The sequence below is a fragment of the Sinocyclocheilus anshuiensis genome, unplaced genomic scaffold (genome assembly GCF_001515605.1).
Source record: "Sinocyclocheilus anshuiensis isolate Anshui unplaced genomic scaffold, SAMN03320099.WGS_v1.1 scaffold1051, whole genome shotgun sequence".
Classification (NCBI taxonomy): Eukaryota; Metazoa; Chordata; class Actinopteri; order Cypriniformes; family Cyprinidae; genus Sinocyclocheilus; species Sinocyclocheilus anshuiensis.
In genome coordinates this window covers 1,434,098-1,460,257 of record NW_015546234.1, presented here as the reverse complement: position 1 = coordinate 1,460,257, position 26,160 = coordinate 1,434,098, and the positions used below count along the sequence as shown (strand labels likewise).

General features: G+C 36.6%; 2 protein-coding genes across 6 annotated transcripts in view; both read right to left on the bottom strand.

The window, feature by feature from the left end:
- The window catches only part of LOC107701504 (low density lipoprotein receptor adapter protein 1-like), a 32,380-nt gene extending 21,562 nt beyond the window's left edge, over nucleotides 1–10,818 (bottom strand). For all 3 annotated transcript variants that reach the window (XM_016503536.1, XM_016503535.1, XM_016503537.1), the window contains exon 1: nucleotides 10,520–10,818. In XM_016503536.1, the coding sequence (XP_016359022.1) occupies nucleotides 10,520–10,604 (85 nt within the window). In that variant the 5' untranslated portion in view covers nucleotides 10,605–10,818. The remainder of the gene's footprint in view (nucleotides 1–10,519) is intronic.
- Nucleotides 10,819–12,895: 2,077 nt separating this feature from the next.
- Nucleotides 12,896–26,160, bottom strand: part of LOC107701501 (E3 ubiquitin-protein ligase RNF19B-like) — a 21,632-nt gene continuing 8,367 nt past the window's right edge. The window contains exons 4-11 of one of the 3 annotated variants that reach the window (XM_016503524.1): nucleotides 25,100–25,560; nucleotides 22,806–23,008; nucleotides 22,574–22,721; nucleotides 19,732–19,894; nucleotides 19,132–19,246; nucleotides 15,536–15,667; nucleotides 14,779–15,043; nucleotides 12,896–13,471 (exon numbers count right to left, since the gene is read on the bottom strand). In XM_016503524.1, the coding sequence (XP_016359010.1) occupies nucleotides 13,273–13,471; nucleotides 14,779–15,043; nucleotides 15,536–15,667; nucleotides 19,132–19,246; nucleotides 19,732–19,894; nucleotides 22,574–22,721; nucleotides 22,806–23,008; nucleotides 25,100–25,560 (1,686 nt within the window). In that variant the 3' untranslated portion in view covers nucleotides 12,896–13,272. The remainder of the gene's footprint in view (nucleotides 13,472–14,778; nucleotides 15,044–15,535; nucleotides 15,668–19,131; nucleotides 19,247–19,731; nucleotides 19,895–22,573; nucleotides 22,722–22,805; nucleotides 23,009–25,099; nucleotides 25,561–26,160) is intronic. The other 2 variants (XM_016503525.1, XM_016503526.1) reach the window with 2 other exon arrangements.

The following is a 26,160-nucleotide window of genomic DNA, read 5'->3' as shown; positions in this document are numbered from 1 at the left end:
GAGTCTTATCAGCAGCACAACAGCGGCTCAGATTTGTGCTCTCAGGTTTTGTTTATACTGAACAGCATGCATATTAACATTCGGTTTTAAGAAAATGTAAACATGTTTTGTGTGTCACAAAAGGACTATTTCTCCTCAGTTGTATCTGAAGCCAGACACACCTTTAACTTGTGTCTGAAATGATCTGAATGCAAAAAAACAGTGATTTTTAATGCAAATTATTTAGCGAAAAGTAAGATCAAATTCTGATTATTACAAAAGCACATCAAGTTATAATACAGGTCCAAGTTCAAAGAATATATAAAATAAATAAAAGTTTGTATTGCTCATTCCAGATTCTATGAGTTATGGGTGCTTCCTCAGCACTTTTTATGGTTTTGTCCTGATAAGGAAGCAGGCAACACTATTGGCTGTAGGTCAACTATATGCAAAGGTCATGTTTAAAACCATTTATCAAGGTCTGCTTTTCAGGGGGATGTTTTGCTAGATAAGAGAGGGCAGGTGAAACTCGTCTCTTTTACAAATGAGTCATTGAGTGGGAACTCACAACTTCAAGAAAAATGATCTGGGAAATGTATGGAGAAATCCTTATATTGACAGACCCATATGAGATGGCTAACATAGTTATCATAGTTAAAGAGAGAGTTCACCCAAAAATTATCTGAAAAATTATACTCAACCTGCAGGCCATCCAAAATGTAGATGAGTTTGTTTCTTCATCAGAACAGATTTGGAGAAATTTAGCATTACATCACTTGTTCATCAATGGATCCTCTGCAGTGAATGGGTGTCGTCAGAATGAGAGTCCAAACAGCTGATAAAAACATCACAATAATCCACAAACAATCCACAGGACTCCAGTCCATCAGTTAACATCTTGTGAAGTGAAAAGCTGCATGTTTGTAATAAACAAATTCATCATTATGATGTATTTAGCTTTAAACAGTTGTTCCCAGAAAAAATACTCTATCCATAATATCGTTTTCTCTTGCGAAAAAGCCGTTTTGCTTGAATCAGTAGAGAAATATGCACAGATCAAGCACTCTTTACAAGTGAAAACAGCCCAAAACCACTGGAAACAAATATGTTGGTGGATTTTGATGTGAAAGGAGTTTTTCACTGGAGGAAACTTTATTATGGGTTATGGACTTATATGGTTAAAAGTTAATTGACTGCCTGACTGGAGTTGTGTGGTTTAATTGTGGATTATGGTGATGTTTTTATCAGCTGTTTGAACTCTCATTCTGAAGGCACCCATTCACTGCAGAGGATTCATTGGTGAGCAACTGATATAATGCTAAATTTCTCCAAATCTGTTCCTGTGAAGAAACAAACTCATCTACATCTTGTGAGTACATTTTCAGAAAATGTTCATATTTGAATGAACTATTCCTTTGAACATTATATATTGCAGAAGTTTGACAGTTATTTGTCACAATCCGAATGGCTGGTCACTATATATTATACATACAACATCATGCCTTCATCTGCTGATGTTAGATTATGTATCTAATGGATTAGATAACAGTTTAATCTAATTGTCCAGTGAATATTTTGACACACCATCACCAGAGATTCCTCCTCTAAGAGCCCAGTAATAGAATAAAACTGTATGGGCTTAATATGATGATGTCTAATTATGAGAAACAGGCTCATGTGTATCTCAGGGCCTCAGCTGGTGTGTGTGCTGTAAGTGATGTCCCATGGGGGTTTGGCACTAATGCAGCTCCTCCCTGTGCTGCTGATTGGTGGGTTTCGGTTGGTTCCAGGCAGCCCTTCTGAACACCCTGCCTGCACTCAGTAATGGCTGAGGTTAAAGGTCAAAGCACTGAAGACACTGCCAAAGGATAGATGAAGTGAAGCAGCAAGCTCAGCATGCTGAAATGAACACTACTCCAGCATGCCTTTTGACGAACTGAGGAGGTTCAGTCTAAGTATTACACTATATTTATGGTCTGAATTTATGACCTAGATAGCTAGATAGACCTAGATTATTGTCAGATTTTGTTTGGGTTCTGGGAGACCCCATGACTACTGTAATAGTTAAAACCATTTTTTTTAAACGTTAATATTGAAAGTTTATCTTCATGACTTTTTCAAATCTTATGAGAACTGATGGAAAAACTCAAGTATCCTCCATAAAAAGGTTACATTATATTTGGGGTCTCAGAGACCACACAGAAAACATGAGTAAATGCAAACATATTCATATGCTTAGATTCTCTGACAGGTGTTCAAACTGTAGAAATACACTACTGAACATTATTTAATTTTATTTTTCTGCTTTTTTATTTTTCATTATTTTTGCTTCATGAATCACTGACACCAAGCATACAGTAGAATGGATACCAGTCACATTTCTGAATATTATTATATATCAAAAGTTTGTAATATACTGATCTGGTACTCAAGAATCTGATTTACTGATTTGGTGCTTTTTCATTATTATCACATTTGATAACAGTTGTGCTGCTTAATCTTTTCAGGAAATTGTGATATATATTTTTTTCAGCATTCTTCAGTGAAGGTTAAAAAAAACAGCATTTGTTATTATTGTTGTTATTAAAAGTTTATATCATAGGTGTATCTGAAAACCCAAAGTCAAAGGAAAGAGTAGAATTTACACTAAACTGCATATTTCTGAACACGCCCTTTAATTAAATTAAAATAAAAAATAGTTTTGTACAGAACATCTTGCTTTATATAGTCCAAATGTCAAGCACATAAAAGCTTTGAGCAGTTATTAATAGAATGCGCTCCTTATGCATGTATGAAACTCATAATCAAACATAAAAGTTGGTAGAAACTCAGCTCATTAATCTGATCAGCTCTAGTTTCAGGTGTTCAGTCTGACTGAGCGGAGCCGTTTGAATCCCACTGAGCCCAACAGCACAGATAAAAGACACCGAGAGCAAGTGTAGCTGGAGTGACAGACACACAGACGAAGAGAGACTATCAGTGACAAGGTTCACTAGAAATAGAATAAAAGACTGCTTTTTAACAAGGGAATATTTTATAGGAAACCACAAGCACCTAAAATCAACAGAGGAAAAGTGAGCTGTCAGATGAGCGGGAAGGACAGAAAGAGAAACAGACGCAGAGAATGAGAAACAGGAAGAGAGACAGAACGAGTGTCAAATTTCTCCCTGATGCATGTCCAGGTTGTCAAACAGGAAGGAAGGTTTGGATGTCACGGATCGCTCTGTGGGAGGGATGCGACGGCTGATTCTCATGCAGTCAGTGTGCGCATTACTTAACTCTTTCTCTGCATGCTGTTAGAACTATGGGAGAGTTGGGGTGCATGTTAAGAGAGAAACAGTAATATTTTAAAGAAAACAAAACATAATTTAGGAATAAGAATATAATGTTGTCACTCAAACACATTCCATGACTCAAATGAGGGAAATATTTTTATATAACTAATATCAGAGTATGTATATGCCTTCATAACCTGGCAATGATTGAATGTAATCTAATGCAGGTGTATAATGCTGTTTAGTTTTGGTGAACATGAGGAGAACAAAGAAAATCAATATTTGGGAGGACTGTATCGTTGACCGCTCTCTCTCTGTTTAACTGAGAAAAAGCAGCTTCAGACTGATGAAAAAACCTATGCAACTTCAAAGAATTACTAGAAAGAACCACTTTCATATTCTACAGATGAATATTTAGACCAAAGGGGGGTGTGTGCTGTTTAATGGGAAACTCATCAGATAAAGATATGCAAATGCATTTATTAATTATACACTATAAAATAGACTCACTCTATTTTATCTTAACTCCCCTAGAAATGTTTTTCACCTGAGAATAAAACACATACATTCTGATATGCGAGATATATAATATATATATTGTTGCCATGGAAAATGGTGAATATTAAAAAAATATCTGACCACTGAATGCTATGATTGACCAATCAGAATCAAGTATTCAGAGAGCCACTTAATACATGCAGGTTTGCATAATGAAGACCTATACTTTACCATTGTTTATGGCAAAATATTGGTGTTACTTTCACATTTCTTGTGGTCTCTCTCTCTTATAATATAATAATAATAATAATAATAATAATATATAAATGAATACTATTTATATAAATTAATATTAACATTATTGCTATGTAACTTTACTCATAATAATATATGTTAATATTCACTCAATATAAATGAGTATTATAAAATTTTAACTAAATTAATAAAAAGTCAATTTAATTAATTCAAAAAATAATATGTAATATCCATATATTTCTGTATTTGGTAAGACCACCCTGATTAGCATGTTATTTCTATTTTGAGGAAATTAAATCATAAAATGTCCGTACATTGCCAACATATCACAGTACTAACATTTTAAATTACAGTGTTCGTGTTAATCACATTGCATTTGATCAATTACAGAAACATTACATCTAATTAGACTTTAACATGAATGTGAAATTTTATTGTAAAGTATGGCCATAATTCCTTGTTTGGTTTTTGCGGATTGTGTCTTGAGTGTGGCCACACACACATGGTGCATCCGTTTATCTCTCCAAAATCATTTTCTCCTCTTTTATTCATGACTAGCAGGGAACAAACCACAGGGAGTCTCTATGCTCACAGACACTAAGGAAAAATAATGACAAAGACAGAAGGATCGAGACATAGAGAGACCTATCTGAGGTCTGAAGGGATTTTGCTTTTATTTGTTAGTGATTTGAGAGATACATAACAAGCAAACAAATCAAAAGAAGAGGGAAAAACAGAGAGACTGGTAGTCATTTGGTTTAAAAAGAAGGAATAGGAAGCTAAACATTTCTTTTCTGACAGACATAAGAGCTGGCAGTTCAAACTGAATGCATTTATATTTGATCCAGGGGAAAAAAAATTCCAAGGAAACTGTCAAAATCGTAAGATTTACTTCTGAACAAATCAAAACAGCACAGCTCACAGCTTTTCAAACTGACATCCAAATATTCACATCCAGAGCATTAAGACAATTGTTTGGCTGAACCTAATTCAATGGAGGAAAGAGGTTCCATATATTGAAAATGGGGTTTCTTAACCTTAAATTAAAGTCAGTTTACTGGCAATAGTGCACATTAGTGATGGGTGCTTTTAAAACTCTGCTTTGCAAAGCTTCTAAATGTTTGTGAATATTTTGTTTCCAACCAGTGGCATGGTGTGTGTGTCCATCGAATTTCCATGTTATTTCAGTAAACAAGACTTTGTTACACCATAACTGTTTCAAAACGTTTTTAAATTTCAACAGTTTGGAGATATGAGTGATCTCAAGGAAGCCATAAACCAGTGTCTATATTATTTTTTACCTAATCTCAAAAGGTTTTAGGATGTAGACATTTTTAATTATACATCTGTATAATCAAAAAAAGGAAGAGTAGTAGTTAATTGACTATTATTGGCTGGATTTAAGCCCTCCACACAAAACAAGCCCGACAGATTAATCAAAGAATACTTATTATGCAGACACTTTATGTTTAATAACCAATGGATGCTCTGCAGTGAATGGGTTACTTGTGGATTATTGTGATGGTTTTGTCAGCTGTTTGGACTCTCATTCTGACGGCACCCATTCACTGCAGAGGATCCATTGGTGAGCAACTGATGCAATGCTACGTTTCTCAAAATCTGTTCCCATGAAGAAACAAACTCATCTACTGTACATCTTGGATGGCCTGAGGGTAAGTATATTTTTAACAAATTTTCATTTTTAGTTGAACTATTCCTTTAAAATAGCTGAACATTAAACACTAACCATTTCTCCTCTTGCTCAAAAAACACATAAATACCACTTTATTTTAATTAATGCCCCATGTAAAACATGCAGGTAAAATCCCCTGATTTCTAATTTCTATGTGTAATGCTACATCAACAGCATGAAAAGTATTCATATACCCCCAGTGCAAATGGATTAAAGAAATTTCTGTTTATTTAAATAGATTGCACATGATTAAATCAGATTGCATTATTTCATTTTAATTAAGTAAATTAAGCAAGCGGCAAATTTATGTTAATTAAAAAGATGCAGTATGAACATCTGTTCGTTTATTCAGGTCCTGATTCACAGGCTAAGTTGATTTTGTCACCTAGGGCATAAGGTCTAATGTCTTTTTTAAGAAATTTCAAAATTTTCTGTTGAACCTGAGCGGCTGAGTCTTGCTGAGACTAAAGGCAGACAGTCTGTTGCACGCGGATCACGTCACAGTGTTTGAAGGTGATCACAATAACAATGTTTGGGAGTAGAAGCCAGAAGTAATAAAGGAGTGTGTCTTTTTCTCTCTCTCTCTCTTTCCTTGCGTGCCTTCCAGGTCAGAATTGAGTCCTAATTAAGGGAGAGGAAAGATAGTCTCAGTCTTCAAAAAGCTGTCCATTGCTGAGCACACTCTGAAATGAACCCTTATAAAACCTAATGGGGTCTTTTCACACAGCATTGCACCCTCTTGATTTAGAAAAATGGTTGTGTGTGTGTTTTTCACCAAATGTGTATGAACGTTGGTGCTTATTATTGTGAAAACAGACTACAAAGCTTTCTTCATTACAAGAGCTCTCATATGAAAAATCTAACAACCACCTCAAGTGCTGTCAGAAAGAACACAAAATAGCCTCTTTATAGCACATGAAACAAAGAACTCACAGAGGAAACAACTGCTTATCAGCTAACCTTGAACATAATAGACACTCTTGAAACTCCCCTGCTACCAGAAGAAATGAATGAAACTCGAACCTGGCACAGATTCATACTTATTCCAACATTTAAGCATTTAGCTAAACAAAATCACTATATGGGTGAAATATCAAAGTAAATGCCTAAAATGCTAAAAATGAATCTAAAGAATATGTTATGACACTAACTTATAATTTGTATGATAAATGATTAAACAAGAATAGGCTGAATGATAAAATGTAGAGAACGTTAACGAAACAGCCAAGAATCCTTTACTTTCTAGCAACAGAACTTGACACAAGAAACCATAAATCAAAAATAATGAGAAGAGTATAACGATAAAAACTACAAATTCTGCTTTTTCACCGGAAACATCCTTAGGATGCGCTCACATGCATGCTTCAGTCATTGATTCAGTGTTGTATGGAATAATTTTCTGCACACTATATGATCAGTATTTTTCCATCTATAAATATGCATATGTACACTAATGTTCAAAAGTGGCCTCTGATTTTTTCTGAAAGAAATTAATATTTTTATTCAAGGATGCCATAAATTAATCAAAAATGACAATAAAGACATTTATAATGTTACAAAAGATTTCTATTTAAAGAAATGCTGTTCTTTTGAACTTTCTATTAAGCAAGGAATCCTGAAAAAAAATGATCAATGTTTCCACAAAAATATTAAGCAGCACAACTGTTTTCAACATTGATAATAATGAGAAATGTTCCTCGAGCAGCAAATCAGCATATTAGAATGATTTCTGAAAGATCGTGCGACACTGAAGACTGGAGTAGCTGAAAATTAAGCTTTGCTGTCACAGGAATAAAGTGCATTTTAAAGTAGGAACCAGTTTATTAGTATTTTATGCATTTTTGATCAAATAAAGAGCATAAGAGACTTCTTTCAAAACCATTAACAAATCTCACCAACACCAAACTTTTGAACTGTGGTGTACATGAGCATATGTATGCATATGGGTGTCAGTATGTGTAAGAATTTTCTACCCACAGTGTTTGTGTAGGCCTAAGTCAGTCTGTGTGCACGGTCACCTTATCCACTTCTGAATCTGATAACTGAAAATGGCACATGGAGACCACTTCTCTGATGTCAGTGTAACGTCCCTGTTCTTTACACTGCGTCTGGTCAATGTGATAAATTTGCTGACATCCTTCCTGTAATTGGTTCATCCAAAGCCAGAATGTCTGCTTTACTTAAACATGGATTGACACAACTGTACCAGCTCAGAAATTCTGACATACAGATTTATGATCAAACAGTAAAGTATTAACATCAATTGTGTTTATTTTTTAAAATAGCTTTCTTTATGTCTACATTATCAGCAGGGACGTTACTGCTCAAGCCTGTTATTTCCCACCGAGGCGTTATTACACTAGAAATTGCAAAAGCTTGCAGTGTAAAAAACGGGAAGGGCATCTAACACTTGCAGCAACTAATGTGACCTTTGGAACTGTCAATGTTATTTTAATGACACAACGAGAATTGATAGTGACTTCTCTCTGTGTGCATGATATTACACACACCAACTCTCTGAAAAAAAAGACAGCATTTATAGGAGGCCAAATGTGATATTTTAGGTTGAACATTCTCTTTTGGTAAAATAAAACATGAAATTTCACTTTTAATGAGTGCCAGTGAAAACTCTGACCTTCGTCAAGTCAAATGCACACTTGAGAGACAACACCAGCCTCCAATGAATATTCATCAGACCAGCACAAAAACTATTCATTATTCACTTGTTTTTATGCTGTACTAGAATCTGCTCCCCTTTGAGTTAAAATATTTAATTTCACTTTTTTTTTTTTTATGAAAGCACAAAAGTTTAATCGTTTTCAAAACTGCATGCTCTGAGTGTTTCAAACACATAGGCTAATAATTTGAAAAATGTCTCTTTTTTTTTGTACATACACTACACTTTATAGTTTGGGGTTGGTAAGATTTGTTTAATGCTTCTGAAAGAATTTTCTTATTCTCACAAGGCTGCATTTATTTGATCAAAATACAGTAAAAAATGAAATATTGTGAAACATTATTACAACTTTAAAACAACTGTTTTCTATTTGAATATATTTTCCAAATGTAATTTATTCCTGTGATGCAAAGCTGAATTTAGGCTTCAGTATCAAATGATCCTTCAGAAATTATTCTAATATGCTGATTTACTGCTCAAGAAACATTTCTTACTATTATCAATGCTGAATCATTTGAGCTGTTGAAAACAGTTTTGTGGAAACCACAATATATATTTTTAGGAATATTTGATGAATTCAAAAGAACAGCATTTATTTGAAATAGAAATCTTTTGTAACATTGTAAATGTCTTTACTATCACTTTTGATCAATTTAATGTGTCCTTGCTAAATAAAAGCATTCATTTCTTTGGTTTGAATCCCAATGACTTTTATTCATGTACAAAAATAAGAGAGACATTCTTCAAAATATCTTCTTTCTTTGTGTTCAACAGATGAAAACAAATGCATTCAGGTCTGGAATGACATGAGGGTGAGTAAATGACAATCGAATTTTTACTTTTTAACTATTCTTTAAAACAATGTAACTGGCATCATCTTCAAGATTTAGGTTTCTATATAATAGTCCTTTGTGAGAAATCATGCCTTCCTTCTCACTCTGTCTCTGAAATACAAACCATTGCTAGAAAGACAACCATCAAATCATTAATATTTAATCCAAAGGGAGCACATCTAAATTCCCAAGACACAACTGTTGATTTAAATAATTTATTATGCTAATTTTCTTGGTTTTTAGTAAATATACATATACTCTCAGCAACAAGAGACAAGCATACTTCCTCCAGCTGTATGCCTGGCACACAGTTCAAGTGGGAATGAGGATGTTTTGTCCCCAGAGTGCCTCATGAACTTCACATCTCACACATCAGAATGACAGTGTGTCGAGCCTCAGGCTCCTGTCTGTCACCGCTGATGTGACACAGGCTGTCTCATAAAACCACTGCCCTCTTTTCCATACAAGAGCACTCGATTCTTCCTCCTGACAGATCAAAAGCTGACAGCACCGGCCAACTGATTCAATCATTAAAACATAAATGGATGAAGTGTGATTTGGAGTCAGTGAGAGTGTGAAAGTTGGAACTGTGATTTTATTTGCACAGTGTGGCCAGGTGTCTCTCCGAGCCTGACCAAGTTTCAACACATTTCATAAAGCCAGTCAACCTCGAACAGTTCAGTGGTAACATCTATGCAATCTAATTGGATTTTCTTACACACATGGGAAAAAGTGAGGATCTTTTTACAGTGACCAGACTTTTATCTGTAGGGTCAACATTGGGCAAGAATCCAATGCACTGCAAAATTTCTAATTGGAATTAACTGTAGATGTGCAATTAAACAATTCACAATTGCAATTCTGTGAATCTGTAAATTGCAATTCACAGAAGAGTATCTCACACTATGCAGAGACAAATAAAAGCTAGCTATATGAATATTTAAGCAAAAAGCACTGCATTAATAAAAAATGATTTTATATATATATATATAATATATGTATATATATATAGTGTATATGTATATACGTATATGTATGTATGTATATATATTAACTATTATTATTACTATATAATGTCTGAGCAGGGCATTTCATTTTTCTAAATCAGATTTGAGCAACTTCCGTATGCAATTATAATAATATATATATATATATATATATATATATATATATACATTACAGTAAAACGACATATAAAAGATGTTCAGGTAGCTTGAGGAAGGCAGTGTTATCAGAGCATCGCGTGATCATCAGCACTGATGCAGTTGTATTCAGTATATGTAAACAGAGATAAACGCAGGTTACTCACTTTCATGCTTGGACGTTCCCCATGTGTGCCGCGGAACTCCGGGACTTTTGATTATTGCTCTCCCGGCGGATTTTAGCGCATCCATGCTGGAAGGTGTAGAGCAGGTGCAGAGCTCTTCTTTGGTGCCCACTGTGGGAATGGGGAAAGTAGAGTAGCATGTAGCGAGTAATGAATGGAGCGAGTCAGTGGACACGAGCAGTCTATAGACACCGGCTCACAGTCCTGTATCTGTACTGTAACATTAACCCTTCACTGCCCGACTGACGGAGATCCACGAGCTGCACCCTTCACACACCCGATGACGCTTCATGATGAAATGAGAAGAACAACCATGCGAAACTTGGAGGGAATCATAATTATTCATCCGGGTCATTCTGTGACCAACGTAGAGACTGTAACAATGAAACGTTTTTAATATAGGCCTATGTTATTATCGCTTTATGCATTATGTAGCCTATAATAGTATTATATATTTATAGCATATCATAGGCCTATAGTATATCATATCATTTATTTATTTGAATCAAATATCATAAAATCAAAAACATTTGAACTTGTGTTCCCATGTTGTGCGTCAACCCTGTTAACATCATAATTTCCTCTTATTAAAATGACAGTATAGCTATCATAAACACTAATAAAAACAACTCATCATACTTTCAAGATATGAACTTTCTTTTAGAACGTAATTGATTTTCTCTTTTTGATTACTTTTTCTATTAGGCCTATACGTTCCCTTCGAGGCGTTCCCCATAGCGACCCCTAGAGGACGCAGTGTCTCGTTCCCTACTCAGGGAACCATGGTTACATAAGTAACCTGAGACGTTTTTTATGTATTGTTTGTAGTGGATGATCTTAAATAGTCAACCCAGTTACCATGATTATGTGCAGTAAACAACTTTTCACTACTGAAAACTGGATGTTGTAGAATTAATGATTTCAGTAATAACCTCCTACAAATTTTTGTCAATAATTGCATTTATTTTAATCAAATAACATAAAGTGGGATTGAATATTTATTCCATATAATTCCACATAATAGCTATTTTATTTTAAAATATTTTAATAAAACAGTTGTTCTTGAAGTTGTCCCCATGTTATGCAACAACCATTAATAATTGTATCTATCTATCTATTTATTTATTTATGATGTTGCTACTATTCTGAACCAATTTCCAATAGACAATAGAAATATTCAAATATTATCATCAACAAATAATGCATCTAGTATGCCCCAAATCATCTTCATGGTCTGGTTTAGTTAGTTGGTAAGGTATTTTCTTAAAATTCTTAATTATTTTAAATAAATATTTCAAAAGAAGAGTTCAACATATATAACTCTGTACTGCTTGGATTTCCTATTGGACTCCAGATGCAGCAGGTATCATTGATCGAGTGCGTTTTTAGAGCCCTAGCGCCCTCTGTCTGTGCCTTATAGAAATGCTGACAAACAGGTTTAAACAGAAACTACGTAAAACATAAAATGACATCCAACCGATAAATGAAAATGAAAAATATTGGACAACCGAGAAGAAAACATAACAATTCTTCCAGTCACCATTCAATACAAATCTTTTTATTGACATACTGTTCCATTCATTGTTCCCAACCTGTAGTGCAGTTATGAAGGTTCAGTTTTGGAAACTCCTGGAGGTCTTTTACACTTTAAACAGGGCTGCCCGCTGCTCATTTTTGAATAGGACATAGGGTACAAGTTTGTATTTGAGGCCTGATCTAGCATTCTGAGTTCTTCCATCGAAGCCAGGTGTCAAAAATACCAGTAGTCTAGACATTATCCAACTGTTGGCTCTGGGGTACCAATACAAGGAATTACTTAGTAAGCTGAAACTGTCAATGTAGATGTTTGAGATAAGGTGCTCTCTTTAGTTAATGGACAAAACTCTTGATTCATTAAGTACTCAATAACAGCAGCAAAAACAAATGCCTTTACTGCAGAAATAAAGATCTAAAAGTGAACAGAGGGAAACAAGATCATCAGTTTTCTGAGAATCACTCAAAATCAGAGTCCTCATGATGTTAGAGTTCCCTAAGATTATCAGTTTTGACCTAATATTATCATAATCAGACCATATTAAAAACAGCATGATGCTGAAGGCTAATTCTAGACCTAAATCCAGATTTTGCTGCTCCTTCATGAAAATGCAACAGTCATGTAAAAAATTGCATAATTCAAATGAATTTGAAATTAACCATGGGGGGAAGCCCATTACCCAAGTTAGCATTAGCCTGCAGCACAAGAGTTACATCTCACCATGTTTCTAGTCACATGGCATGTCAGGCTAGCAACTGTGGCAGAATGAACCATGCTATTAATCCGTAGTTTAATTCTTTTTCCTTGTTTCCCCTACAAATAAGTCGGGGGATACGAACCATATGGTCATTAGATAAAAGGGTATAGCTAAAACAAAAGCTAATTGAATAAATTAAACAGACCAGCATCCAAATAGGCAATGTCTTCTATAGAACACAGTATAAAATCAATTAGCACTCCTCAAACTTGTTGACAAACATGCGCTTGGTCATTTGAGTTCATATGATCGTCTTTAATCCCCTCCGTGACATTTTGGCAGCTGCCCTGGACTCTCATCTTCATCTCCCCCTCTCCTTTTTTCTTTCACGCTCTCTGTGTGTTGGTTTCCATGTCGCTGACCCTCTGCGTTTGCAAGCAGAGACTGGAAGCACCCGGTGGGGGTGTAGGTGGGCCGTGGAAGCAGTGGTTTTCCAGGATTTGCTCAGGCGCTGTCTATCTCAGGAAATGGTATGGGGTTGGTGCTCCCTGTCTGTTGAGAGGCACACAGAGGTTCACAGGGCTGGCTGAGCGATTCCACCGACAGGCTCTTGCTAGACAGAATACTGCTGAGACTCGGCTTCCGGCCGTCCCGTGGCTGGGCCTCGATCTCCACACGGACCTCAATATTAGTCCCTTCCCTGCTGTAAACAACAACAACAACAAAAACTTTACAAAAACAGACTTATGGGAAAAATAATTCATTGATGTTCTAATAATAAAAACATGAAAACATTAACATTAAAAATGCAATTCTTACTTGAATACACATATTCTATGATTAGCTATATTAAAAATAATTTTTATATATTTCTGAGGAGATATAAATGTCAGGGCCATTTTGATATCATCATGAAAAGAAAACCTTAAGTAGTTTGGCATCATTTCGTCTTATTATTTGTGACCCTGGACCACAAAACCAGTCATAAGGGTAAATTTTTCGATATTGAGATTTATACAACATCTGAACGCTGAATAAATAAGTTTTCCATTGATGTATGGTTTGTTAGGATAGGACAATATTTGGCCGAGATACAACTATTTGAAAATCTGGAATCTGAGGGTGCAAAAAAATGTAAATATTGAGAAAATCGCCTTTAAAGTTGTCCAAATGAAGTTTTTAGCAATGCATATTATTAATCAAAAATTAAGTTTTAATATATTTACAGTAGATTTACAAAATATCTTCATGGCACATGATCTTTACTTAATATCCTAATGATTTTTGGCATAAAAGAAAAATCAATAATTTTGACCCATACAATGTATTTTCGGCTATTGCTACAAATATACCCCAGCGACTTAAGACTGGTTTTGTGCTCCAGGGTCACATTTCTTAGAAAAAAAATACACTGTCGTTCAAAAGTTTGGGGTCAGTAATTTATTTATTTATTTTTTTAAAGAAATGAATACTTTTATGCATCAAATTGTTCAAAAGTGACAGTAAAGACATTTATAATGTTACAAAAGATTTATATTCATGTTACAAAACCTTCTATTCATCAAAGAATCCTGAAAAGTAAATAATAAAACAAAATATGAAGCAGCACAACTGTTTTCAACATTGATAATAAGAAACATTTCTTGAGCACTAAATCAGCATTTCAGAATGATTTCTGAAGATCATGTGACACTGAAGACTGGAGTAATGACTGCTGAAAATTCAGCTTTACCATCACAGGAATAAATTGCATTTTGGAATATATTAAAATATAAAACAGATATTTTACATTCAAGTAATATTTCAGAATTTTACTGTTTTACTATATTTTTAATTAAATTAGTCCTGCCTTGGCAAGCATAAGAGGCTTGTTTCAAAAACATTAAAAATCTTACCCCAAACTTTTGAATAGTACTGTATACATTTTAACAGAACTGCTTAACTGCTTATTGATATTTTGGGGTAAAAAATTTGCCAGTGAAATCAAGTTATGCCATAAAATTTGCTGACCTCAGAGCAAATGTTTGTGTGCTGCTGAAGGCACACTCTTCAACTACATCCACATCTTCTGACTGAACAACCTGCTCAGTGCTGTCAACATGTCCATCATTAGAAGATTCAACTGAGCCCTTTGCTCCAGACTGGACCACACTGGTGCTGGGAAGCGACATCACTTCCTCCACATTCACACTCACTTCCTGTATGCTTCCGTCGGATAGAGCTGGGTTGGTCTGGCCGGTCCAGTGATCACTGACTACATGAGAAAATAGAAGATCTTCAAGAGAAGTTTAAATGTCATTAGATCAGGCCAAATTGAGCTTAATGTTACAAAATTAATCTTTCTGCACAAGTTACAATGTTTCCATAATTCAAACTCATACATAATGATTTATAAGCAATTTATAATAAAGTAGGATCATTTTCTAGCAACTGCAAAGAAGCTGTTCAATGTGGTTAAACTACAACAAAGATACTCTTAAAAGTAGTTAGCTAAACTAAAAGCTCTTAGCAAAAAGTAGCTAACTTCTAATATCTGTATTATATTATCTCTACATGTTTTTTTCTGGCACAAAAACAGAAATCTCAGTATAAAATTGCTAGATAAATGCCCTCGAATTTTTATACTGGAGTTAAAAGCAAAGTGCTATTTTTAATGCAGCTGAACAACATCAGGCTACTGAAAAAAAAATAAAAAATTTGCAGTACAACATTTAAGTTAACTGTAAATGTATATTCATATAGCCAAATTTCAAGAAGTTGGACTTACAATTTGCCAGATCTTCCAACTGTATGTTCCGTACTTCAGGAGGTTCAGTTTGTGGCCTGCACCAGCCATTACGGCACAACGACATGGGCACGACCCCGTAGACATACGTCAACATAAGAGGCACCCCCACCCCTTCAAACACAGATTTACTAAATTAGAATTTATTCTGAAAGATTTTTATTATTAATCACAGAAAATGTTGTATAAGTGTACAAGTTAGGTCCCTACATGTAAAAGAGGCATAATGCTAGCAGCAAAGACCAGGACAACACACAATAAAGGGAGACAAAAGGCCATGATCCTCCTGGTTCTGGATAAGAACAGAGTGGCATTGTTGATGAGGACATTGAAGGGGACAAGGCCTCACTGTGGCTCTGCTGAGCAGAGGTCAGAGCTGCAGAACAGACAGGGCTATTCAGCGAGGAGAATGAGAGGGAACGCAGGCTTTGGGTTTGCAAGAAGAGCACAGAGTAGTGAATGTGCTGTGCTCAGGACTTCATGCTATGCCATGGAGATCGCTCTGGCATTTTAGTTGCAGCCGGCTGCTGTAATCTTGCCCTCTCCGCTCCAGCTCTCACAAGAGTGCCAGAGCAGAAGATAGATGAGTCATCAGAGACAACCGCGGCAGTCGCTGTGTGTATGTGCAAGTATGAATGAAACAGCTGCATGCAAATATGTAAGCTACAGTGTGTGCAGTATGGATGTTAAAGGATTAGTTCAACCCTCAAAATATTGGTTGTTTACCCTCAAGTCATTCTAAAGCTGTATACAATCATTGCTTGCTTTTGTGGAACACAAGAACTCTTTAATAATGGGCCAGTTGCTCTATTACATACAATTACAGATTACAATTAAAACTTCCAAGAACGTTTAAGCTTCATAACAGATGCAAATGCACCATAATATAAGAATATCATAAAAGTGGTCTTCCGAAGTCATATGATGACTTAAACAAGTTTTTATTCACCTGAATCATGATGAAAAGATGTCTCAAGAGAATTTTTCTTAAATTTTCAATGAATAATGGTTCCAATTTCAGCCTGTTTTGACTTCAGATGACCTTGTAGGCTCCACAGAAAAAAAACTATACAGGTTTAGAATGACATGATGGTGAGTACATGATTTTTTTGGTGAACTATCCCTTTAAGCAAGTTCCGCTTTTCTTATTCAGTGTCTCAACTGAGAGGCAGATTTGTGTCTTAAGTAGCTTCATTTGTCTGAACTCGTGCCAGAGCAATCAATATGCTTAATTCAGCTTCTTTAAATTGACATAACTCAACAATATGACCTCTGAAGTATCTCCTCGACTTCAAAATATCCCCATTCCTCACATTCATATTCAATAATATAAAAATAGACAAAGACCTTTAGATTCAGAATCAGAAAGAGCTTTATTGCCAGGTATGTTTACACATACAAGGAATGTGTTATGGTGACAGAAGCTTCCACAGCACAAACAGAATGACAGTGACAAGACACAGATAATAAAAAAAGAATAAGTAAATAGGAAATAGCAATATACAGTACAACACATAAAAAAAAAACCACAATATACAAAATAGACAATAGATGGTATTTGTGTGTACAGGTATGTTAAAATGCAAGGAAATGTAAATATGAAGTATGGTGTGTTAAATAAATAGTGTTGGTTTTACGTGTTTATTGCCAAGTTAAGTCAGGAGGGTCCTCCTGAAGTCCACTATCATCTCCACTCTTTTGAGCGTGTTCCGCTCCAGATTAAGACTGCACCAGACAGCCAGCTCTTTTCCCAGCCTCACTAGCTGCTGCCTGTCTGCCTGTCTGGCAGGAAGCTGGTGATCTACTGATAGATGGAGGTACCGTCTGGGCCTGGAGCTTTTCTTGTCTTCTGTTTCCAGAAGACCTGATGCACATCTTCACTGATCCGAAGTGGGGTTTGCTGGAGGTGTTAATGGATCCATGGAGAGAGTGTCAGAATGGGTGTGGGGTGTGAGAGAGAGTTTTTCAAACCTGCAATAGAACTCATTCAAATCATCGACCAGTTGTTGATTCAACACAGTGCTGGGGGATGATGTCTTGTAATTGGTGATGTCTTTCAGTCCTTTCCACACTAAAGCAGGGTCATTGGCAGAAAGCTGCTTTTCCGAGTAGCTTCTCTAAGCCACTCTGATCTCCTTTGTCAGTGTGTTTTTGGCCTGTTTATACAAGACTCTGTCCCCATTCCTGTAAGCATCTTCTTTGACCTGACGAAGCTGTCTTGAGTTTTGCAGTGAACCACGGTTTGTCGTTGTTGTAAGTTAAATGAGTCCTGGTAGGAATGCACATATCCTCACAGAAAGTGATGTATGATGTTATAGTGTCTGTGAGCTCGTCCAGATCGTTAGCAGCAGCTTAAGAAACACTCCAACCAGTTCAGTCGAAGCAGGCTTGTAAATCCTGCTCTGCTTCATTAGTCCATCTTTTTATAGTCCTTATTACAGGTTTAGCTGATTTCAGTTTCTGCCTGTAGGTTGGTATAATATGAACAAGACAGTGATCATAGAGCCCCAAAGCTGCCCGTGGGACAGAGTGATATGCATCCTTTTGGTGTAACAGTGTTCCAGTATATTACAGTCTCTTGTAGGACATGTAATGTGCAGTCTGTATTTTGACAGTTCACAGGACAGATTTGCTTTATTAAAGTCACTGAGAAGGATTATAACAGAGTCCGGGTGTTGTTGTTCTGTGTCTGTGATCTGATCAGCCAGTTGTTGCAGCGCTGCGTTCACACATGCTTGCGGAGGAATGTAGACACTTACGAGAATGAATGAGGAAAACTCCCGCAGCGAGTAGAACGGCTTACAGTTGATGAAAAATGCTTCTAGATCGGGACAAAACATCTTCTTCAATGCTGTTACATCTGCACACCAACTTTCGTTGATGTAGAAGCATGTCCCGCTGCCACACGATTTCCCTGTTAATTCTCTGTCATGATCCGCTCGGAACAGCTTGAAGCCCGGCAGATGTAACGCGCTATCCGGAATGGCTTCATTCAGCCAGGTTTCCATGAAACACAGAGCAACAGAGTTTGAAAAGTCTTTATCTGGGAGAGCAGAAGAAGTTCAACCATTTTGTTGGGTAGAGAGCGGAGATTCGCGAGATGGATACTAGGCAGCGCCGTTCTAAAGCCGCACTGTCCGAGCTTGACGAGTGCGCCGGCTTGCTTCCCACGCTTGCATGTCTTAAAACACTTGAACAGTGCCGCCGCTCCGCCAACTACAGTGTCCAGTAAAACACCAGAATAGTGTTCTAAAACACCAGCAATTCGTCCCTGGTGAAACTGATTGTAGAAATATAACTAAAAACAGGACAAACTAACAAAAACATTAAAACAACTGTGGAGCTCCACACTGAGGCGGCCATCCGCGGCGCCATCTTGGGACCAGCTTTTTTTTTTTAAAACAAAAACAACAAAACAGTAGTGTATATATATAAAAAAAAAACCTTTGTGCATTGTGTAAAACATACACAGAAGTGTGTATAGAAGTAATAGGTACTGCACAGGTTAAATAACCACCGTGTTTTACATGTTCATCATGTTATATGCAACCAGCAAGGTGGATGGATGATTTTCTTACCCACAGTAATGGCTGCGATGACTGGAGACACAAAAACAGACATCATGACCCCGCTGGCCACTGTCAGATAATGCTTACTTCCTGAGATATTGTTTTTCTTACAGCGACCATGAACCTGGCAAGCAAACTTAAAGTCAGCATCAAACGTAAATTACAAATGTCTTTTCACATTTTTTTTTTTTTTTGAAGATTACAAGGACACGTGATTTTTAAATGATGTTCATAGATAAATCATTTATAATAAACACTGCAATATTCCATAAAAGAGTAAGAATCATCAATTCTGATTTCATGGTGACTTTAAAGTGGTAATATTCTGGTCTTTGTTCTTAGGGCATTAAAGAGCATAATGGCATCCATAAACTAATAGCACAGTGAAACTCTCTCTACTTTCTTTGCAAACGTTTTCTATACCACAAACTGTGTGAAGTCTGGTGGATTTACATAAATTTACATATATGCATTTGGCAGCACTTTTCTTATGAGGAGCATACAGCCAAGGGCATGACCTTGTCTCATTATCATACCAGAGCTATTAAACGGTCTCCAGATCCATTTCACCACAGAAATGGCATAATGCAGCAAACTTTAGGTCTTTACCTTGCGGCCCATATAAATGGGGATGCCCACAATGATGACTGGTAACGCAATGCCTGCTATGAGTGAGATCACCACCGGAGCCCCGAGCAGCATGCCGACCTGCCACAAAACCTTGCGGGTCTGCGACCACGGCTTCTTTCCCCAGAAAGTGCAGCCTGAGGGACTGTGAGGAAGATAAATTAAAGTATTTTTTTCATAATCTCACATAGCTGTGGCATGTGCATGACATGAGGTTAAAGAGAAGAATATTAGCCAATAAAAGCCAGACACTGTCTCATTGAATCAATATTTTATGATCTCATCCTCGAGTAGCCTCATGCACCGCCTGGGTGAATTACAACTCTCTACGGTCAATGTCACTTCCTGTTCTGTTCTGTGTGCTAAAATATTACAGGCTACTAGCTTAAAAGACAATCTGGAGTAAATATTTGAACACAACACTTTACTGATAATTGCTGATTATCAACCTATAACAATAGACAAATTCCCATCCAAGGTTTTTTTTTTTTTTTTGGCGAAAAAGGTTTAGCGCATAAATCTGTTACAGAGTAACAGAATATAAGTGGCGACACAATATTTTTTTATTTAACTTTAGTAAATACACTATGTCAATGCTTCAAATGCAAAAACACCTTTTGTCGAAAAAAGGACTTTAAGGCAAATAAATGTGGTGTCACATGACAAAATTACATGCATTTACATCCATATGTTAATCCTATTAAAGCGCTATTTCTCTGTAATTTCTCTGTAAGTTTTTCACTGTGTGTCTTGTCTTAAAGCAGTTTTTCTCAACCCTGGTCCTGGGTGCCCCCCAGCACTGCACATTTTGTGTGTCTCCCTAATCAAACACACCTGATTCAACTCATTACCTCATTAAAAGAAACTCCAGGACCTGAAATGGGTGTCAGATAAGGGAGACATACAAAATGTGCAGTGTTGGGGGGGCGCTCAGGACCAGGGTTGAGAAACACGGTCTTAAAGGGATAGTTCACCCAAAAATAAAAATTCTGTCAACTTTTAATCACCGTCATGTCATTCCAAACCTGTGTGACTTTATTTCTCCTGTGTAACATAAAGAATATATTTTGAAAACTTGATCAATCAATGGGTGCAAAACAACATTGGACCCCACTGAAAAACAAAAACAAAAAACCTCTTCTAATCTTCTTTTGTCTTCCACAGAAGAAATAAAGTCACACAGGTTTGGAACGACATGAGGGTAAGTAAAGGATGACAGAATTATTTATGTATTCTGTCATTTCATAAAAATCTTTCTCCGCCCAACTGGAGCCCAGCAGAATGGGGTGTTCATTAAATTAAGAACCCTGCTTCTGGCAAATCGTGGGGGTTGGGTTGCATGGAAAGGGAAATATGAACAGAGATTTGTACTGATTAATTGACGAAAGTTGGTGCTGGCTGGCATCCAAGAATGGAAAAATCTATCAGAAATCAGCTTTGGTGCAGCGATTGCTCATTGAAGCTGGTAGCAAAGACACTATTTTAAAGATCAGACCTCTGAAACGGCTCAGATTCTGCAAGACTTGTGTTGATTAAGAGTAATTAAGCAAATCTGATAATCTGCAATGTTCATGAAGTCGGCCACACAAGCAACTCAGCACAACCTCAGTATATTGTAGGGCCAGAAAAACATATCTGACATTCTTGTGCTGCAGAATTACCCCTGTTTAGCTTGGACTGAATGTGTCCGAGAGAAGCTTAATAACAGATCACAGACTCTGGTGACTGCTGGTGATGAATGTGGGCTGTGTGCTTACAGGCAAATGTCCTATACTTGGTTGTGTATGCTCTGCACACTGGATAAATATTCTGTAAATGTTAATTACTGATTTTACAATTGCCTACAGTAACTTAATAAATGCAGGCAGATTTAACAACAATAAGAGTTTCATTTACGCACACCCACAGACCAAATTTTGCATACAAAACTGCAGGCACTTTCAGAAAATCACTCATTCTACCATTCTGGTTAGTACGACTTCCAAAGGTAGCATTTTTGTTCAGTCTGCCTGGACATAAAGTATTTAGAAGGTACAGGCTTGACACAATGAGCATTTTCAATGTTAGAGGGATCAAATCTCTGAAACAGTTTGAGTCAGCAAGTAAACTAGATATTCACCATCAAAACTGCATCGTCCCTTATTTTCAGATTTATGTCTATGAAATAATCTGTACTTATTTTTGTGCGACAGAAATGTTATAAATATGTAAATTAATACACAATTTTATTAATTTTTCATCTATTTTTCAGTGTCTTCTGCACCATTATTGAACCATTACTTTAGTGGCACATGATCCTTCAGAAATCATTCTAATATGCTGATTTGGTGCTCAAGAAACATTTTTGATTATTATCAATTTGGAAACCAATTGTGCTGCTTTATAGTTTTATGGAAACCCTGATACTTTTATTTTCAGGATTCTTTGATGAATAGAAAGTTCGAAAGAACAGCATTTATTTGAAATAGAAAACTTTTATAACATTATAAATGTATTTACAGTCTCTTTTTGATAAATTTAAAGCATCCTTGTTATTTAAAATGATTAACTTCGTTTTTCTATTTTTCAAAAAAATCTTACTGACCCCAAACTTTTGAACTGTAGAGCATTTCATATGAACCCAACCTTAAACTGTGTAAAAACCAAACTGAACTGTGGTTGGTCACTTTACATGTCAATAAGACCATCTCGTCCTGTCTAAGTGGGCACTTTTTACACAAAATAAGCTACAATGCAGACCAGACCCTAGCCATTAGTCAAAGATCTGGCTACGTGCGACTACTCTTACTGTAACTTGATGACTGTGTGTATTGTGTGTGTGTACCTGAGGTAATGCACATCAGTGATCTCCTGCATGCACAGCCAACAGAACTGACAAGCACACACTGTACAGTTCATTCTGTTGCAGCTGCCATCATTAGTCTTCATGATGTAGGCACCACAACGTGGACAGGGCTTGATCTCCTCTGCATCTTCAAGATTAAAAGCAGAACAAACATCTTAGCCGGTGGACACCAAACAGATATTAGGTTAGTCCCTCAATATTTGTGCCATACCACCAGGCTCCTCATTGAACACGTAGAGTGTGGAGACATCATTGGCTCCTGATGTGTAGCGAGCACGGTGACGTCTGGCTTGGTCACAAGTCTGGTCTGGGTGCCACAGCTGGCGGCAGTGGTAGCAAAACTCAGTTTCACAGCCTTCCTGGCCACAGCTTAGCTTGGGGCACTCAGCACAGCCATAAGCTATCACTGCATAGCTAATGAATGACAAGAATGCTTTTGTCATTACATATAAAGTATTAAAAATGTGATAGTTAAAGACCTTATGTCAAGATTCGATATGCAGTACTACTAATATTCATGATTCTGCTTAGCTAAAAATACAAATGCTTGCACTCTGTCCCTGAATACATATGTTTTAAAATTGAAAATCTCAAGATGTGTGAGCTTCCGGGTTTACCATATTTGACGTGCTCTATGCATGTGCGTTGATTGTTTATGTGAGAATAAAAGCCTAAACTAGATCTCTCTAAACTTTCATTTTTGGGTGAACTGTACAAAATACATATTGTCACAATTGTTGCAATTTTGTACTGTGACACGACACATTTGTACAACCCTATTAAATCAATATGTTAATTAAATACATAATTTTATATGTGAACATATGCCACCGTCTAGCACATATGGTGGTGGTGGCTACCACGATCATCGTTATTGTTTTGCTAGTCACAGTAGTAAAGAGAGAGGATGCTCTCGGGTCCATGTGGAGAGACTGCAGGTGATACCGAATACCATCTTGTTGACAAGAAATGGCAAACAGCCATGGGTTCTCATCACTACCCCGATCTGGTTACCATTACGAAACCTAAAGCAAGCCTCCAGAACTATACATAATGCACCAGAGGAGCACGTGCTTCATGCTGCAGCGTACATGACACAATGTTTCTAGCTAAAACCAGCTACAGCTGGTAGAAACTGGTTGAAGGTAGTTTAGATGGGACTCCCAGCTGGTATGACTGGGGATGACCTAGTGTCAAGCTGATTAGACCTGATCTCCACCACCTTGGCTAAGCTGGTGGAGAACCCATAGTCTGAGAAACTACCAGCAACCATCCAGACCATGAGCATGACCACATTAAAACATTTTTGAGACATTATTTTTTTCCAGGAGAACTCATTTTATTCAAAATAAAACTTTATTATGTGGTGCCTCTATGTCAGCAAGTTTGCTTTATAAAGCAATCTAACCAAATGTGCCTAGCAACAATATACAGTATCGGTACCATATGAGTTATTGACAATCAGATTTTTATGCATCAGCCATTATTAGATATTTAATTACTCATCCCTATTTGTTCTTTGTCGTTGTCTGACACTCACTTCAAGTTCAACTTTAAAACGTACAAAAAAAAAAAATAATAATAATAATGACATTGTTAAATGCAATCTTTGGCAAATCTCCATTTTCATACCATACATTAAAATCTTATGATGCTTAAATTCACTTGTAGCATTTAAAACAACTGCTATTAAATTTTAGGGTTTTTAATTATTAAAATATTATTTTTAATTATATTTTTATATTAATTTTTTATTATTTAAATGCAATAGTATAGAATTTCAATATTGCCCATAATGTACAAATAATTATCTGCCAGCATATTATAGAATATTAATTCTATAATCCAGTTAAAATTCTAATTTATATTTCAAATGAAAGTTAAAAACTGCCATGATAAATTCTTTGCACTTTTTTTTTACCACTTTAAATTTAAAGTCCACATCAACTGGAAGTTGCGATCGACTTTACTTCCGTATTGTGATGTACTTCCGAGAGAAATTGAATATTGAATGAGAAAAAGGAAAGAGGGCTTGTTTTTCTACTACAAACTGATTGGATGTAGTAAAGTAGGCGTTTCATTCACAACAACACTGGAGGGGCGTGTTTAAGGATGTTATGCTCAAACCCAAGAAGGTCCGTCATTTCAGAGGGGAGGTGCATTTTCAGATTTGGATTAAAGATTACGAAGGCAAACAATTTTTTTAATGGATTGACTTGCACAGATGAATTGTTCACCACAAAAATAGCAGTGTGCGCTAACAAAATAAATATTTAAATTTTGATTTCATGTGTACTTTAAATTACAGATTTAAAAAATGGAGCAAAAAAAAAAAATCTAAAACTTTGTATGGAAATGCCAGAAATTATTGTGACATGCTCAGTTGTATGAAATTAAGATGTATTTGCACAGTAACATAATATGTTGAGTGTAAAAATATCCCTCTATAATGGCACCAATGGTACAGTGGTGGCTGTGCTTCATCAGTCACATTTATATGCTAACCTGCAATCTGGTGCCGGGCACCAGCGCGTGTCCGGGTCAGCAGCCAGAAAGCGTCGCAGCTGGAACTCTTCGAAGCGCTCCAGCAGTGCACCGTCATCCAGAATGGCACGGACATCAGGCAGAGCCAGAACTTCAGGGCACTGCGGGCAGGCGATGCCCACGTGGCTCTCTGAGATCTCGATGCGTAGGTATTGGCGCAAACAGTCTGTGCATGCACGATGCTGGCAGGAGGACAAGCGAGGGAAGTGGCCTCGTGGTTGACTCAGGAGGCAGAGCGGGCACTCGACCAGGTGCTCCAGCAGCTGCTCCTGACTGGAGGAGGACAAGGACAGTACACCCATTGAGCCACTGCTCCCACACTCCGCACATCCCTCGTCATCTCCCACTCCACCTCCTTCCCCTTTCCCAGGATCTCCTCCATTCCTACCGCCTCCTAATCCAACACCACTGTGAGCCCGGTCCTGAGAGGAAAGACAAAATGACTGAGGGCAGTAATGAAAGTTATTACTTTTTATCAGTCTAATGAAGATAAGCTACACTGTAAAAATTATATAATTTTAATGGTAAAAGACTGCTCCGGTAAAAACCTGTTAATTGGTTAACGGTAAATTCCTTTACTATATATATAGTAAACATTCTTATAATTTACAGTAAAAAAAAAAAAAAAAAAAGTAAATTGTCAGAATTCCCTGTGTGACAGCACTAACATTTGATGGTTTTTCATTGACAACTGTTTTTTTCTTTGTTCTTATCAGTTATGTACATTAGGGTTTTACGTTTCATCTTATGTTGTTAAATTCATGTTCATTGCATTATTTTAGTGTCATGTGTGTTACCATGATAGTGTTTTGTATTTGTGTGTATGACACTGTGCACTTTCTGTATACACCTATATATTATATCTCTGTATGCTTGGTGGTTCTCAGCACAAAGGTACAAAACAGTTATTAGTACTTCAATAGGTTGGTATATTAACCAACCTATTGAAGTTATAGAACCTATGGCAGCCATATCACCCTGTAGCCCAAGACTGGTTGCCCACTGAAGCTAAGCAGGGCTGA